General features: G+C 36.0%; 1 protein-coding gene across 2 annotated transcripts in view; it reads left to right on the top strand.

Moving 5' to 3' along the window:
- The first annotated feature begins 891 nt into the window (after positions 1-891).
- CUNH12orf50 (chromosome unknown C12orf50 homolog) overlaps positions 892-17,380 on the top strand; it is a 38,111-nt gene continuing 21,622 nt past the window's right edge. The window contains exons 1-3 of one of the 2 annotated variants that reach the window (XM_040637059.1): positions 892-945; positions 2,982-3,101; positions 3,455-3,575. In XM_040637059.1, coding sequence (XP_040492993.1) covers positions 892-945; positions 2,982-3,101; positions 3,455-3,575 — 295 coding nt within the window. Of the gene's footprint in view, positions 946-2,981; positions 3,102-3,454; positions 3,576-17,380 lie in introns of those variants that run through there. The other variant, XM_040637060.1, reaches the window with a different exon arrangement.

Genomic DNA, 17,380 nt, shown 5'->3' with positions numbered 1-17,380 from the left:
AAGATGAAGAAAGACCTCAGTAACTGCTGATTGAAACATCTCATTCTGGGAATCAGAGTGCTTCACTTTGTCTTCAACAAATTCTCAAAATTTATAGACACTCTGGACCTTTCTGCTATAGGAAGAAGCTATTCCTCCTTTTATGATGGATGAAAAATGAGTGAACTATAGCTACAAGATGAATAAATAGTCCAATTATTTTCAGGTACCTACTAAAATAACACAATCTGAATGATTTTTTTCCCAATTCAATGGAGAGCAGTGAGTATATATTTAAATAATTTTATTTATTATCTTGGAGTATAGATAGTATATTTACCTACTAAAAATTTTTAGTTTTGTTTCCAAACCATATATAGAAATGAGAGTTTAGAAAACAGCTATTTACTTGTGAAATACTTAATACTTTTTAATTATGAAATTATGAACTAGCTTATGTCCCAGAGTCAATCAGAACAATAAAAGATAAAATATTTTATTTTTTCTAGCCTATTTGGTTAATATACTAGAATTGAGGAAGAGAAATACTATACAGAATTCACGAAGGTAGGCTAGCCTACAGTTACGTGTGAGGTCATTTATGATGAGCAAACAATGGATTAGGTAACAATGAGGAAAATTCTGGAAGTTTGAGTTTGTGTGCTTACTAGCAACCACTTTCAACATTTCTGCAAAGCTAGAGAAGGTATCTTCTAATTTAAATTTCTTTAAGAATTATCTATTGTGTAATATACTGTCAACAGGAGGTCAGTTTTAAAGGAATACTACTGATAGCCTGAAAGACTGTGGAAAAGAAATTCTTTTTCCCCCTTACACACTGATAGTTCTTATATTTGCATTCCTGCAATTCTTATTTTAAAAAACATTGGATTAGCAGCAAGAGAGTTGAAAATGGCAGAAGTTGGGAATGACTGCTATTTCTTTTTTAATTCCACATGCATAAAGGTAAATATTGTACAATTTACGGTACTTCACATGCTTAAGCTTTTTAGTAGAATGAAGGAAGATAGGGCGATAATTTGTATTTATAAAATTTACTATTTTCCTACAAAATACTTTACATATTTAAAATCTGAAGTAAAAGCTTATCATATATTTTTGACATATTGAATTTCTCTGAGGACATTAAAATTACAATATAGTTTCAAACATATTGAAACATTATATATCATATTGTTACAGTTAATGTGATTCCAATGTGTTAATTCAAAAAGTTAAATTCAGCTCACTATCAAATTTAGTTTAATAAATCTAATTGATTCCCTATTTGAAATTCATTAACCCAGTTACTGAATTTTCCCATCAACAATCTAGCGGCAAATATTTGATAACATGGAAAAAGGAAAAGAAGTATTATAAACAAATTAGCCAAATATGAATTCAAGTTTATAAGGTAAATGGGAAAAGGATATTAAAGAGATTAGGATTAATGGTTTCATTATCCATTGGTTTCATATCCTTCCATATCCAATCATATCCATTTGGTTTACAAATAAATGTAGAAACCAAATAAATGTAGAAACTTGGAGCTTCATGCTCATGCCTGAATGAAAGACACAATGTGTCTGATTTAAAGTGTTTTATCTCTGCTAGGAAGCCTGAATGGAGTCAACCTCTTTGACCATACGAATTCGATCCACTTTTTTTTTTAATTCAGTTAATCAACTTATTTTATCATTAGTTTCAGATGTAGTGTTCAATAATTTATCAGTTTCATATAATACCCATTACTCATTTGCCTGTCCCCTTATGATTAAACCTAGAGATGATAAATAATAATAGAATTTATATTCCTTGTGTGCAGAGAGTTTTGTCTGTTTCACTGCTGTATCCCCAAGTACCTAGCACTGTGATCGATGGGTGGTAAATTCTCAATAAATAATTAAATGAATAAATAACAACAACAACAGCAACCACGATACCTTCCTCACATAATTTTTACAATCTGTGAGGGGGGCATTTTATTCTCTCTTCACAGATGAGGAAACTGAAGCACAGAGAGGGTAAGGAATGTATTAACTTTGTAACAATGGACATAATGGAACCAGGAGTTCAAGTACTGGTTTATCTAGCCCTGTCCCTCTCTTATAAGATCCACAGATCCACCTTTAAAGGGGGGAAATTGTGAAGACAGGAAAAAAAGGGTGAGAAAAAATAAGAAAAAAACATGGAACATGCGTCAAAAGACAGAACTTCATGGAATATTTTTATTGTATGTCATGCACCTCTCTGTCAGACAGACAATGGCCTGCAGTTTTTCCAAGTGTAAGCCTATGTGTAAAAGACATAGAATAAAAAAAAAGAAAAAGAAAAAGTAATAGCAGCCCATTAAAATAATCCACATCTGCTTTTGTTGGTATAGGTATCTTTGTATGTATTGGCACAATTGTTTATCTTGGTGACCAAGGGCATAAAGGATATATATTTAATGTAGCATAATGTGTTAATCACTTAAAATTCCACGATAATATAAAGTTTAAGCTCTATTCACTTTCCCTATAAAAACACACTTAACTAACTCCAATAGACTAAAAAACTATCTAATAAGGATTGATTAATACAGATCTCCACCATTTGAATATGGCTTGTGATTCTTAAAACAAAACAAAACAAAACAAAAAAAACTGGCTTTTTCCAGAAAGAGAAATTAAATTGTTCCATCTCTGGATTATGATTAAGAGTATCAGTGGTGTCATATATTTATTCTTAGTGAATCATATGGATTAACTGATAACAAAAAGTAGCATTTTATCAGTGACTTGTGGGATGTTGTACTATTTAATTGTTAGATTATATTGTCAGTCTCTCACTAAAATTAGACAAATTTGCTAAAATTTAGACTTATGACCTTATTTTGTAGTATTTTTTTGTGATTCTCATTTGATCTAGTCATATTTTCCTTAATTAATTAGCAACCTACTGTTGTTGAACACTAACACTAGTATGTTGAATTTTCTATACTGTTTACTTTTTTCTTACAGGGTTCCCAGTGCCGATTCCGACACTGCGAAGAGGCCCTTGGCAGTGACACTGTGTGCTCATTATGGAGAGAGGGAAAATGTTTAGATCCACTTTGCAGATTTAGACACATGGAAATGCAGGTAGAATTACTGACCATCATCACGTTTGTTAAAATCATCTCCCTTCAGTAAAACTGAAATATGTACTCTTACAACACAATAGAGAAAAAAATGATTCTTTCTTCTACTACATAATTTTAGGCATTTTGCATGCTGCTCAACTTAAAGTCTTATAAAAATGGTGGAGTATATTTTAGAAATATCTATTGTATCTTTCAAATAGCAGAGTTTAGAAATACTGAAACTCAGGAAACACACGTGACCCTAAATCAGTAATTGGGATCGTTTTGTCACATTGTGTTGTGTTGTAGCACATTGTATTTATTTTGAATATGGTATCTAATCATTACATTTCCCCCACCTCCTTTGTCTAGCAAAACTGCAGCATTTCATGCTTCTGGGAAACTCAACCTCTTGGTTGTGTGAAGATCAGTTGTATCTTTTATCACAGCAAACCTCGCAATATCAATGGATTATTTTTGCCACCAAGTAGCAGTGAGTATATTTTTTAAGTAACACAGACATACAATATTATAATGTGGTTTTGGAGTAGCAGCATAGAATATACACTAAATAAAGTATGGCAAAATGACTATGGTTTAATAGCCAATGGATGATTTGGGATGATTCTATTAAGAATCATAAGATAAAGCTTAGAATGAGCCATCAAGTAGCTAACAAGATGAAGTGAACAAAGAGCAAGTTACACTTGCTTTGTGCATATCTAAAGTGGACTTTATTCATCTGAACGTGAAACGGCTACTCACCTCACTGGGTAGAAGGAAATTGTGTCTCAGCAAAGCATCGTACAACTGGAGCCAAGCTTAGAGGTCATGCCTCACTGTTGCTCCCTGTAAATGTGCAGAAACTGATCTTATAGGTAAGGAAGAGCCAGGGCATGCTCGGAGCTGCACACTTCAGCTTTTAGAAGAGCAGCTATATATGTGGTTCTTTCTAAGCTTTAATTGTGGAGAAAATGCAACCGCATTGCTGCAAAAGCTGTAGCACAATTCAGTCTCCTAGATGACACTGAGATGCTGCTTTGTGGTGAAGCTCGTCCGAGCTCCTGGGAAGGGGATACAGAGGACGCCATACCCTAAAACAGTGAGTGGCAAGAAACTTGCTTAGGAGGTTGGGACTGTCAGGTTTCCCTGGTGCTGTAGCTATACCACTCTTCTGCTATGGCCTTCATATTTCTCACAATGGAATTATTCTAGAAATGAGCTTACAGGATATCAATCCTTTCGGATCTGAAAAATTGGCTTCAGATGATCCTTTGACAAATGGCAAAAATGAGGTCCCCTTGTTAAGTTCTTCTGGAAAACTCTGACCTCATGGCATTCATCACATATACAATACCTTGATCAATGATTCTCTTCCTCACTAGACTGTAAACATCAATGAGGATGGAGAGCATAACTAGTTTCTTTACCAATGCTCTCCACAGTTTCTAGAGCACAAATGCACAGGAAAATTGGATGAATAGACAGATGGATGCGGGATGGATGGATGACTACTGAAAGTACTGGGGACCCACTAGTGAAAGTGATTGCACCTACTAAATGATCAACTTGGCTTCATTGGTTTACATAGAGTGTAATTTTATTTCACCAGGAACGTTGTACTAAATTCCTTACATCCTGTTAATAGTTTGCTTCCTAATGGTCTATGATAAAATTAACTATCTTTCAAACTAGTTCTTTCAGGAATAGAGGAAAACAGACTGCACCTCTGTGCAAAAGAAGGGTAGAATGTCTGTATAACAATGGCTCCCCATTGTTAGACTACCCTGGGCTAAGTTCTGTAGGGATATATTTTTTTATTACTCTACTTTTTAGACATAGAATCTGGTGGTCAAAAATGACTTCTGGCTTTTCTGGAAGTCTTAATTTCTTCAATAGGTATCAAGGCTGAGCCTCACACTTGGAATAAGCTTTCCTCTCTTTCAATAGGGTCAAGACTAGATCCAAACACTGGGACAGAACCCTACGCACTGTACCTCCATTTTAAGAGGGATAGGTGGGTTTTACAGGTTGCTAATACCTTGCTTCTTCACATCTCCTTTCCTCTATCTATAGGGCACAAGAGGGAGCCCCATACACCCATCACGCCCTCATCATGTCCACTTACCGGATTTGAATTCACCAGGACTAATTTCATTCTGCCCTTTATTTCTATTTATCTCAGTTTGTCTTTGAATGATAAAAACACTCCTGTGTATTTCTCTTTGGTTCTCACACGACTACCACAAAACAGTTCAGACACCAGATGGGAGGCTTTTTTCCCATATCAATGATTTTTTTCCAAGCAATGCTCTGCAATACCACCTGGGTATCCTACAATGCACTTTAAACAGTACCTGGAATTAGCACAGACCCCATGGGCTAAGGGCTCCAAAAGATTCCCCCTGCCATTACTTCAGATGTCAATCAAAGGTCCCCAGGCTACTCAAACTTCTGTCTAACTTGGTTACAAATTGGAGGTTCCCATGATCTCCCTCCTCAGGTTCTATCATTTGCTAGAATAGCTCACAGAACTCAGGGTGACAGTTACTTACATTTAGCAGTTTATTATATAATGTAGGTTATCATAAAGGATACAGATGAATGGCCAGATGAAGAGGTACATAAAGCAAGGTCTGGAAGGATCCAGAGCACAGGAACTTCTGTTGTAGAGTTGGGGTGTGCTATCCTCCCAGTATGTGGATGTGTTCACCAATTTGGAAGCTCTTCTAATCTCATATTTTAAGAATTTTTATGGAGACATAATTGATTATTAACTCAATATCTAGCCCCTCTCCCCTTCCTGGAGCATACGGAGGAAGTTGCTGAAATTTCCAAGCTTCTAATCATGGCTTGATTTTTCTGCTGACCACCGCCCTTCCTGAAGCTATCAGGAGCCCACCCAGAGTCACCTCATTAGAACAAAGGACACTCCTTTCACCCAGGCAATTCTGAGATTTGAGTTCTAGGTCAGGAAGTAGGGTCAAAAACCAAATATTAGAACGAAAGGTGCTCTAGTACTCTTATTATTTAGGAAATTACAAGGCTTTTAGGAGCTCTGTGCCAGGAATTGGGGGCAGAGACCAATATATGTATTTTCTATGATTTCACATCAGTGAATACCAGAAACTCCATCTCTCAAGTAAATCACTCTTATTCTTATTTGGTCCCTTTCATCCACCCTTCCCCAACCTTCCGTTATCAGCAGGGTTCTTTGTCAAATTCCTCTCCGAACTTTCCCTTCACCTCCACAGCTAACATAAGCATAATTTCCTTCTATGGACCCTACTCTTCCTGCAGCACTCTCCAAATGGTGGCTGTTTTTTCTCCCAGTTCTCAAGTAGCATTTGACCTGGAGGTGAGGTAGAAGGTTCCTTTGGTCCTCATTGCCAATTTCAAGTTCTTTTTCTCTTCTCCCTAAAACCACCTATTTTGTATCTAATGCCAACAGATTATATTTAACCCTCAGTTTGCTGGGGTTTTTTCGCCTCTGTTTACATCCATCCAGGTCCCTGCTGATTTTTCAAAAGTCTAAATTCCTGGCTCATTGTCCCTCTAACAGTATTCCTATGTCAATTCTTGGTGGTTTCAGTATATAAATATATGATACGCCCATTATCCTAGCCTCTCAGTTCCTTGAATTCAATTCCTCCACTGATCTTATCCTCCCCATCTCTGTAACTCTTTCTTAGTCATATCCTGCTAATTACCACTCCCCACCCCATGATCTTAATTACATGCATTTCACCCTATGACCTATTTTTCTGTTTCAGTCCTTCTAGAATCCTGATATAAGCAATGCTTCAAATCCATTGAGATCTCCAATTCATTGACTGTACCATTTTTTCACAATGCCTCACCCTTGGATCTAAGTTCTAGGACACCATACTTTTTTTTTTTTTTTTTTACTCCTATGTACTTAGTGCTCTATTTTCACTCTCCCTTGTTGTTTTTTCCTCAACTTCTTACATGTGGAATGTTCTAGGAGTTAGTCTTTTGTTCTCTTTTCTTCTCTATCTACTCCCTTGGTAATCTCATATCTCATATCCAATTTTTATTTTGTTCACTGATGAATCCCAAGCACCTAAAGTAGGAACATAATATTACCTTTCACATAGTGGCCAATTCCACCCTTGGAAGTCCTGAGCAGTATGGATTTGTGTTAAGCAGGTTAACTGTTTTCCCTCTGCCCAGATACATTTCTGTGCTCTAGGAGAAAGGATTCAGTTTCCAGACAGTAGGGAATTAACGAGCTTGTTTGAATTATGTATTGAACTGCCATATCATCTGTTCATTTTGAAAATATCTCAACCCCTCAGAAAGTATAATTTGATCTTTCGTAGACCTGATCTTTCCTACAGTATTTCCAGGAATGCCTATCTACCAAGATTCACATTAACCCAAACTAGGACCCATAAATCTTCTCACCTGAGACAAAGATTACATTATAAGGTTGTACCTTTATTAAAATCAACCTTTTTATGTTTTGGTAAGTGCATGGAATTGATCAATTCAAGGTGGGATTATGACAATTTTTTGATAGCAAAATAAGTATCAATTCACACATAGCATTGTGGAATTTATATATAATTTTGTCACTTAGGTTAAAATAAGATAAAATTTAGACATTTAAATGTACAACCTGTAAGAATTTCTAGGGCTTCTGCTCAAGGAATTGAGACCCATCATGAGTTGGAGCCATGGCAATGCTATCTAAGTCACCAGCTGTGCTCTTCCAGAATGAGGTGCTTGCCAAAAGCAATTTTTCAATAGTCAATTTGCCATTGCATGTCATCTTTAAGCACTAAGTTCAATTATCAAGAGTCCTACATTTTTTGTCTGAGAATATAAAACTGCCAGTTAGTCTTTTTGCAATTTAAACTTTCACCTGCTAGCAAATTAAAAGGGGTTTTGGACTCTTTTGAAAGAGACTTCATTTAAATATTGCTAAACCAGTCATTTAAAAAAGAAGCCTAATCCCTCTGGTTACCATTCCCAAGTTTAAAAGCAAATAACTACTAAACCAAAAGATAATGCTAAGAAAACATAATTCAGTTGCTATTTGGTAGGCATTTCTGACTACATTTCATATTTTCTTTGCAAGCATGATAGGTACATATTCTTTCTTCCATGGTATACATACATGGGAGGTTAGCGTATTCCAACTCTTCCCCCTAAGAAACTTTCTAAGTTTTCTTAACAACGATTTGTTCAAAACACAGTAGCTCAAACACTGAAGCAAATTCTTACCCCCTTGCCTAATTTCCATGTTATTCTGTAATAAATAACTGAACGGAATAATTTGATTCTTATTTTTTCTAAGTCAGTGTCTTAAGATACCTTGGACAGCTCACTATCTGGCCAGTTCAAATGAACTTTAGATCAGCTTGCTTTAGAAGGTCTAGCCTAAATGGATATGTGTACATGATCTTTTTATTCTAAGTCTTGGCAAACCATTGCTTAATAAATGGTCCTTAAATATAGTTTAATAAACACTTTGACTTGAATATTGGAGTTGGTAAAATAGACTAATTTTGTGTATGGGGGGAACAATTATTAATGGTTATAAGAGGGGAGAAAACCTTCTCAGCTCAATTCTTTCTCCTTTTGGGGAGAAGGGGATGGGTAGAGTAAATGCCATAACCCACACAGTGGTGATGCCTGGAACAGTTTGTGTTGGGATGGGCAACTCTTCATCCTGACTGGACACTGTGTCTGTTTTCATCTTTGGTCCAAAGTGCTTCTAAAAGTACAACAAAATAAAGGCAAGGGCTGAAATATTAGTTCTCGAAGCCTAACATTTGTTAGTTATATTTGGGTCTGAGACCTCCACAGACTTTAGGACTGTATAAACTAAAATTATATGATTTTTTAAAAAAATGAAGTAGGTTTATGAGAAACAAGAAAATCTCATATTCAGTATTTTCAAATAATTTCTTATATTTTGTATTTTCTTGTGGCAGCACCGTGTTGGGGGCTTTGCATGACTCATCACAAAAAACGTGCCGAATAGATACTATTAGCATCCCCATTACAGATGGGGAAGCTGAGGCCCAGAGAAGCTAAATATCTGAGGCAGGGTACTTGCCTCAAACACAATTCTGTCTGACTCTAAGATTCTCTATGGCCTTTCAGGAATACGTCAGTTCTTTTGGTCATTTTAATGGACTCACCCATAAGACTTCCTCATCTGGTGGAGGAAGTTTTGAGAGGCTAATTCTATTACCCTACCCTGCATCCTTCTTTTTGAAGCTATTAAGATCCTTTGCATTTAACAGAAAACTCCCCTTTCCCCCCTTTTATTTATAGTAAACAGTGGACTTCTAGCATTTCTGAGTTATGTGTACTTTGATTAAATAAGATTCCTCTTTCTCTTATGTTCTCCATTTATTTGTGGCCACACGGTGGAACCTCTTCCCTTTAATCATCTGAAGCCGAGAAGCTGAGGTACCCCATCTGGTGTTCACCTTATCCAGAGGTCCTCAGCTCGGACTCCAAATTAGAATTACTGTAGAAGCTTAAAAAAACAACAACAACTAATAGTAACAATAAAAGCAACCAAAAAAGTTCCCAGTCACCACCCAGACCACCAATTAAACTGATGAGTGTTAAGCCCAGCCTTCAGTGTCCTTTTTTTACTGCAACATTTTATTTCAAAAATTTTTAGTAGAAAGTTTGCAAGAATAGTTCAGTGAACACCCATCCATGTGCTCTTAACCAGATGCACAAATAAACATTTTGTCAAATTACTTTTTCTTTTCCCTCTATTGTTGTTACATATATGTAAGTATGGTATGACCTATATGCATATAATGTTCCAATACATACTTATTTCCCCTTTTTGGAACCACTCAAGTGTTAGTTGCAACTATTTGACACTTCATCCCTAAATACTTCAGCATGTATCTCCTAAATTTAAGGACATCCTTCTGCATAAATACACTACATATGACTATCACATATAAGAGGAAATCTAACAATGATGCGATACTAATGTCTGATATTCAATCCACAGTTCATAATTTTCCAATAATGTTCATTATAGCAGTGCTTCTCAAAACTGAATATTCATAGAAATTACTTGGAGATCCAGTGAAACTGCAGTTTCATTCAGTATGTCCAGGCTGGGCCTTAAGTTTCTGCATTTCTAACAAGCTGTCAGGACAATGTATTCCCAGAACTATATGTTGAATAGCATAGCCTTATAGTTGTTTGTTTTGTTTCTTTCAATTCAGGATCCAATTAAGCATCATTTATTGCAATTAGTTGTCATGTCTCTTCAATATCTACATTTCTTTTTTTTTTTTCTTCCATGTTGTTGACATTTTAAAGAGTTCAGGCTAGTTGCTTTGCAGAATATCCTTTAAATGGGAATTTGTTTGTTTTCTGCTAATTAGATTTAGATTAAACATTTTTGGCAAGAATACTACAATATATTGTAAAATCTATACAGGTGTTCCTAATGCCCTAATCAAGCTATTGCATGAGGGTGTTCCCAAAGAATTAGTGAAAAGTGAAGAAAAAGAATTGGTGAAGAGCCTTGCTCTGTGAATTATACAAAATAATCACCATTTTTACTCTTTCAAGCAAAGGGAAGTATAGCCCCGATTCCCAGAATATGAATAAAAACAACTTATTTCGTTAAAAATAACTGAATTGTTCAAGCAAAAGATTCTTATAACCTCCATGTTTTGCCTATGCCATTTGTGTTTTAGTTAGGAAGGGATTTCTAGCAGGGAATATTGCATTATGATGACGACATGCATGTCACCTAAGTGAAAAGAACTGAGTTTGTTTTGAAAATTGATTAAGCACAGGGCGCCTGGGTGGCTCAGTCGTTAAGCATCTGCCTTCGCCTCAGGGCATGATCCCAGGATCCTGGGATCGGGCTCCCTGCTCCCCTGGGAAGCCTGCTTCTTCCTCTCCCACTCCCTCTGCTTGTGTTCCCTCTCTCTCTGGCTGTCTCTGTCAAATAAATAAATAAATAAAATCTTTATAAAAGAAAGAAAGAAAGAAAGAAAATTGATTAAGCACAGCCAGTAGTTGTTTATTTTTGAAATGTCCAGGCATGACACAGAAGTCTATGTTATGTACTGAACAAGACTCTCTTGGTTGAAAAGCAGTGATATCCTGTTAACTGTTAAGAAACTTATTCTCTTCCCTGTCCTCACTTTACCAAAAACAAAAACAGAACAAACAGCAGCATTTGCTAACTTCCAGAGAGCACATACTCCTACTGTGAACGAGTTCAAGTTACCGATGTAACATCAGCTGGCTTGCAAAATAACAATTGGTTCTCATTTGCTGATCTGAGCCCACTCCCGCACACCTCTGATTTTAAGAAGACAAACCCACCTCAATTGGATTTAGGAAAACTGGAAATTATTGGCTCACGTAACTGAAGAGATTAAGGACAGAGCTGACCTCCGACCCTGCTGGATCCAGTTTCCTTCATCAACCCTTGGCTCTGCACTTCTTACCATTCACGTGTTGGCGTTGTCCCAGAAGCTCACATCTGGATCCTGGAGGCAGAATAAGCAAGGATGGAGAAGCCTGAGTCAGACTGGGTTAAAATCTCAATTTGCCACATACTGCCCAATAACCTTGGGCAACATAATACCTCTGTGGCCCAGTTTCTTCATCTGCATAATAGAGACAGTAATAATACCTATGTCATAGGGTTGGTTTGGATATTTAATGAGTTAATATCTAACAGTTTAGATATTTGGCAGAATACCTGGCAAAGAGTAAGCACTCAGTATTCTCATCATTATCATCATCATTTTAAATTAACCTCCAAAGAAATAAATCTTTTTCAAGCTAAAGCCTTAACATTGACTCTCATCTAATGATGTGGGAAACATGTTCATTCCTAGGAATGGTTCAGGCCAAGGGAATAGCTAATCCTTAGGCCTAGGATGTCATCATCACTCAAATTAAATAGATTGAAGATGTGGAAAAGTTTCCTGAAGGAAAACTAATGTTCTTTGCCTAAAATGAGGGAAGAAATGACTTTGGGGCAAACAAAAACACTGATGTTACTACATAATATTTTAAAAAATAAATCTTTTCCCAAAGAGTTAGATGAAATATATCTCATCACACCAAATTGATCTTAATGTCATGAAACTATGCTTTGGGTAGAAGAATCAAGGTGACCAAAATGATCAATTTATGTAAATTCATAGAAATACATTATAGTACTTTCTTGAAATGCAAATCCCATGGGAAAGTTATTGTAAAATAACAAATGCATAATAATATGTATCAAAACTCTGAGCACACAATTGTTTTAACCATTATAGAGAGGGTAAATTTAACTGTCTAAATGAAGTTTTTTTGCATTACTTGACTACCAAGTAATTCACCTGAATTATTTATTCCATATTTTAACTGGGTAGCTTCTGGTCACTAAATGTGCTGTTTCTCCTATACTGTAACTTTTTCCTTCTGATGTATATTTTAAATCCCTGAATGGAAAGGTTTAATGAACATTGGTCGTTATTTTGGGGGAGGGGGGTTGGTCTTTATTTTTGATGAATTATTCCTTAAAACATTTTTTATTAAACTCATCATAAATTTAAATAGCTACAAAAGTTCCAACATTTTATAGTGACATTTAACAATTAAAAATTACTCTTTTAAAACATCAGATGACATTTGAATTGCCACATGATTTGATACTCATCACATATTTTTAAAATTTAAGAACAATAATCTCAATCAAAATTCAAACAGGTCCTAAAATTTATGTAGAAATGCAAAGAGTCAAGAACAGTCAAGACTGTTTGAAGAACGAGAAAATGACAGACCTTGTTCAACCAGATAGCAAGGCCTATAGAGTGATAGAGATTAGAATACTATCATATTCACCAAGGGCTAACCAAGTCGACAAATGGAATAGAGTGAGAAGCTGGAGATCCCTGCAGAGAGGGACATTTGATTTGAAATAGGTAGCATGGCCGATCAATGGGTAAAGGGTGATCTTTTCAGTTAATGAGGGAAAAGTGAACTCCTCTGACACCATAAATAAAAATCAGTTCTAGGTAAATTATAAACCAAAATATAAAAAGTTAATCATTAAAGGTTTCAGAAGGTAATAAGCACACAAAAAAGTATTAAAGAAATGATGAATAAATTTGGATACATTAAAACAAAAATTTGTATTCACCAAAAATACCACTGAAGAATGAAAAGCCATAGAAAGGGAGAAAATATTTTCAGCATATGTCGTTATATGACTGCAATAAAAGATTTGAACTCAATATTTGAAGAAAAATCAAAAGACAGAGAACCTGGAGAACCTGATGAAACAGGTTTCTCTGTATAGGCATTATCGACATTCGGGATACTTCTTTGTTGTGGTGGTGGGGAGGTGGTCTTGGCAGTGGGGGTGGGGACTATCCTATGCATTATAGGATGTTTAGCAGCATTTTTGGTTCTTACCCTTGGGATGCCAATATCATCTTCCTAATCGTGACAACAAAAAATACACCCAGCCATTGCCAAATGTTCCCTAGGGGAAGGAGTAAAATCATCTCTGGTTGTGAACCACTCAATGAGCAGAAAGCATAAACAAGATTTTGAAAAGGAAATCCAAATGTCAACCAACAAATGAAAATTTGATCAATGTATTAGTAATCAAGGAAATGCAAAAGGAAATCACTTTGAGATATCAAGCACACCCATTATTTTGGCAAAAATTTTAAAATCTACCTACTGTTAGTAAAACAAAGGGTGTTGGGAATTCTTGGGCACTGTAGTTAGTTTAAACTGAAACAAGCACTTTGGAAAACAGCCTAGCCTGATCTCATCAAGAAAAAGTTACACATAATTCAGGCCAAGCAACTCCATTTTTTTGAAGCATATATCCTAGGAAAATTCATTCTCGTGTGCACCTGGATACATGTAAAAGAATGTTCACAGCAACATTTTTTGGTAATGTCCAAAGGCTAGAAATAACCTAAATGTTCAATAATAGTGTGATATATAAATAAATTGTGGTACATTCATTCAATGGACACTATACAGTATTGAAAATGAATGAATAAAAGAAATATGCAAGCAAGGATGCATTTCAGTTAAAATACTGAGTGATGGAAGACAGAAAAAGAACACACACACTTGATTCCATTTATAAAATGTTCAAAAATGAGCATAATTAAGCTTTATTTTTAGAGATGCATACCTAGTAGTGAAATTATAAGAAAAACCACAAAATGAGTATTAGAAATCAGGATGAAGATACCTATTGTGGATAATGGAGAAGGAAAGTGATATAAAGTGCCAAAGACAGAGAGGGGCTGTTATTTCTGACTTAAGTGTTGGCTTTGTGATGTTTATTACATTGCATATTTTATGATTGTGCACTCTTCTGTATATGTGTTATATTTGACAGTTTTCAAAAGGTAATAAAGACTTTAAACATTTCTTTAAAAATAAAAGAAATCTTTTCTTTTCCTAAAACTATTATTTTCATTTTTCTCCTTCACATTCTTTTAAAGATTTTGTCCATTCATTGGAGAGAGAGAGCACACAAGCGCATAAGCAGTGGGAGGGGCAGAGGGAGAAGGAGAAGCAGACTCTCCACTGAGCAGGGAGTCTGATGTGGGGCTGCATTCCAAGACCCCAAAATCATGACCTGAGCCAAAGTCAGATGCTTAACCAACTGAGCCACCCAGGCACCCCTCTTCCTTCACATTTTTATCCTAAACTAATATTTTTGTGCTTGAGTTTATTGATCACCTGTCAAATTTAAGTATAATAAAAATGTATATATAAGTTGAAATTAAATTTTTGTGTTTTTTTCTATGACAGTAAGTCTCCACAGTATGGAATCTCATTGTCATTAACACATTTTTAAAACACATTTTCTTAGGGTTGTTGTTATTACAATTATTATTAATACATAATTTATTAAAACAACATAATTACATTGCACTTTGATAAATAATTGCTGCACATAAAAGTGAACTTTTATTGGAAAAGTATCTATTAATGAGCTGATGATCAAAATTATTCTCATCTGTTTATGAAATAGAAAGGCATACAGTTAGAAGTAATATCCAGAACTAGCATATTATTGTAATTTTACTAAGAGTGTTAGGAGATAGTTAATATTTTATAAGCTGAAATAAAGTGAGGCCTGATTTTAATAAGAACATTTCACAATATTATTTGATAAAATAGGTTTTAGTTACCTGGTGGAATAACACTCAGTTGGAAGAAAATCATTTCAAAATATTTTTATCCATGGGTTTTAGCTAAGATATCATGAGTAATTTGGCAGTCCTGTAAATAATTTACTCTTGAATTAAAAAAATTGTGATTGTAGGTTAACTTTCAAAAATGTGTCAAAAGGAGTTTCACAGATCTGCTCCTCAGTGAAGCAACAATAGTTGATGAAAATTATATATTAAACAAAAAGTAAAGTGTCTGGAAATTGTCCTAAGGGCATACAGCAAGTATTTATTCAAGAAAATCTATTAGGGGCACCTGGGTGGCTCAGTTGGTTAGCATCCAACTCTGGATTTCTGCTCAGGTCATGATCCCTGGGTCATGATGCTGAGCCCCACATTGGCTCTGAGCTATGGGTGGAGCCTACTTAAGATTTTTTTCTCTCCCTCTCCTTTTGCCCCACCCCCTGGACTTGTGCTTGCCTGCTTTCTCTCTCATGCTAAGAAAGAAAGAAAGAAAGAAAGAAAGAAAGAAAGAAAGAAAGAAAGAAAGAAAATAAAAGAAACAAAGGAAAATCCATTTAATATCAGTAAGAACAGCAAGTCTTTGGTATTTGAGTCACCACCTTCTCCTCTCCCACCCCCCAGTTCAGTGTGGCAGAAGTTCTACTCTATGTGGGTTCAGCCAAGAACACAGGTTGCAGTCTACCTCCAGCTCCCTGATGAGGACTATGGTATCTTCCTGGGAGGAGCAGGTTGCTAACGTTTCTCATACTCCCTCACAGCTTCATGTTGAAAGAGCTCTATTTTTAAGGCAAGAGAGGCTAAGAGTTCTGGGTCTTCTATCCGGCCCTACTCATAGGGCAGAAGTTCTATTACAGAGGTAGCAGGCAGAGAACAAGCCCCCAATTGCCCAATTGTCAGAAGGGGTAAACCATAAATATCAGAGGCTACCACCCCTGCTCAGTGCCTGCTTATAAAGCAGGGGTGTCACTCCAAGAGAAGTGAGAGACTGTCCCTGTTCCCAGTAGGGGCATTGAGGTTTTGCTCAAGCAGGAGAAATAAGCTGTAAGAGCAGAGAACTCTGAAGCTCTCCAAAAGAGAACTGAATTTATCTGGAACAGAACAGAGTATGGGGAAGTTTATTATGGCATTCTGGAAAACAATGGAGAATTTGCGGGTAAGCAATGAGGAAGAGACTGGTAGCTCTATGAGAGCAACAGGCTAGACTGTAAACCAGATAAGAGTTGACCAAAGACAACCGAGGGAAGAGTTAAGAAGAGCTCTCCTGAGATTGGAACAAACTTGAAAGACTGGCCTCAGAGACTACCTCTGCAAAGGATCAGAACTTAACTGAATCAAATGGTGAAGCAGTTTATGCCCCAGTGCACTGATGGAAACAGTAGAGCAATCAACCACCAAGTAATGGAGTCTGACAGCTAGGAGTGAAACCAACAGAGTAGATAGCTTAACAGAGAAACCAGGGAAAGAGACAGAGGGAGTCCTGGTCAAACCATTGTCATCGCTGGATGACTGTGGATTTATCAAGGCTGCATCCTCTGAGGAGTGACATCAGGGGCTGTACACTGTGGGAGGAAATAGATTTTGTTAAAATAGTTCAACCAAGTCATTAAAATATTAAAAATCAAAGAACAAATTCTGGGGCTGGGGGTAAGAAATCAAGATTCAGAGTTGCTACAATACATTGTCCAAACTGCCCAGTTAAAAAAAAACAAAAACAAAAACTGGATGGGAATTTATGAGACATGCAAAGAAGCAAGAAAGTGTAACCCATACACAAGAAATAAATGTAGTCAACAAAATGCCTTGAGAGGGCTCGGAGGTTAGAGTTAGCAAACATATTATAATGTGTTCAAAGACCTACAGAAAACCATGCTTAAGGATATTAAGGTAGGTATAATGACAATGTCTCAATAAATAGAGAATATCAGTAAATAGATATAAACTATGAAAAGAACTGAATATTATAATAACTGAATAAAAACAAATATTTAGAGGGCTCAACAGATTTGAGCTGACAGAAGAAAGAATCAGCAAACTTAAAGATAGATCAACAGAGATTATACAGTCTGAAAAAGAGAGAGAGAGAGAGAGAGAGAGA

This window comes from Ursus maritimus, unplaced genomic scaffold (assembly GCF_017311325.1).
Source record: "Ursus maritimus isolate PB19 unplaced genomic scaffold, ASM1731132v1 scaffold_21, whole genome shotgun sequence".
NCBI lineage: Eukaryota > Metazoa > Chordata > Mammalia > Carnivora > Ursidae > Ursus > Ursus maritimus.
The sequence above is the reverse complement of the archived record's forward strand: the minus strand, read 5'-3'. Positions and strand labels throughout refer to the sequence as shown.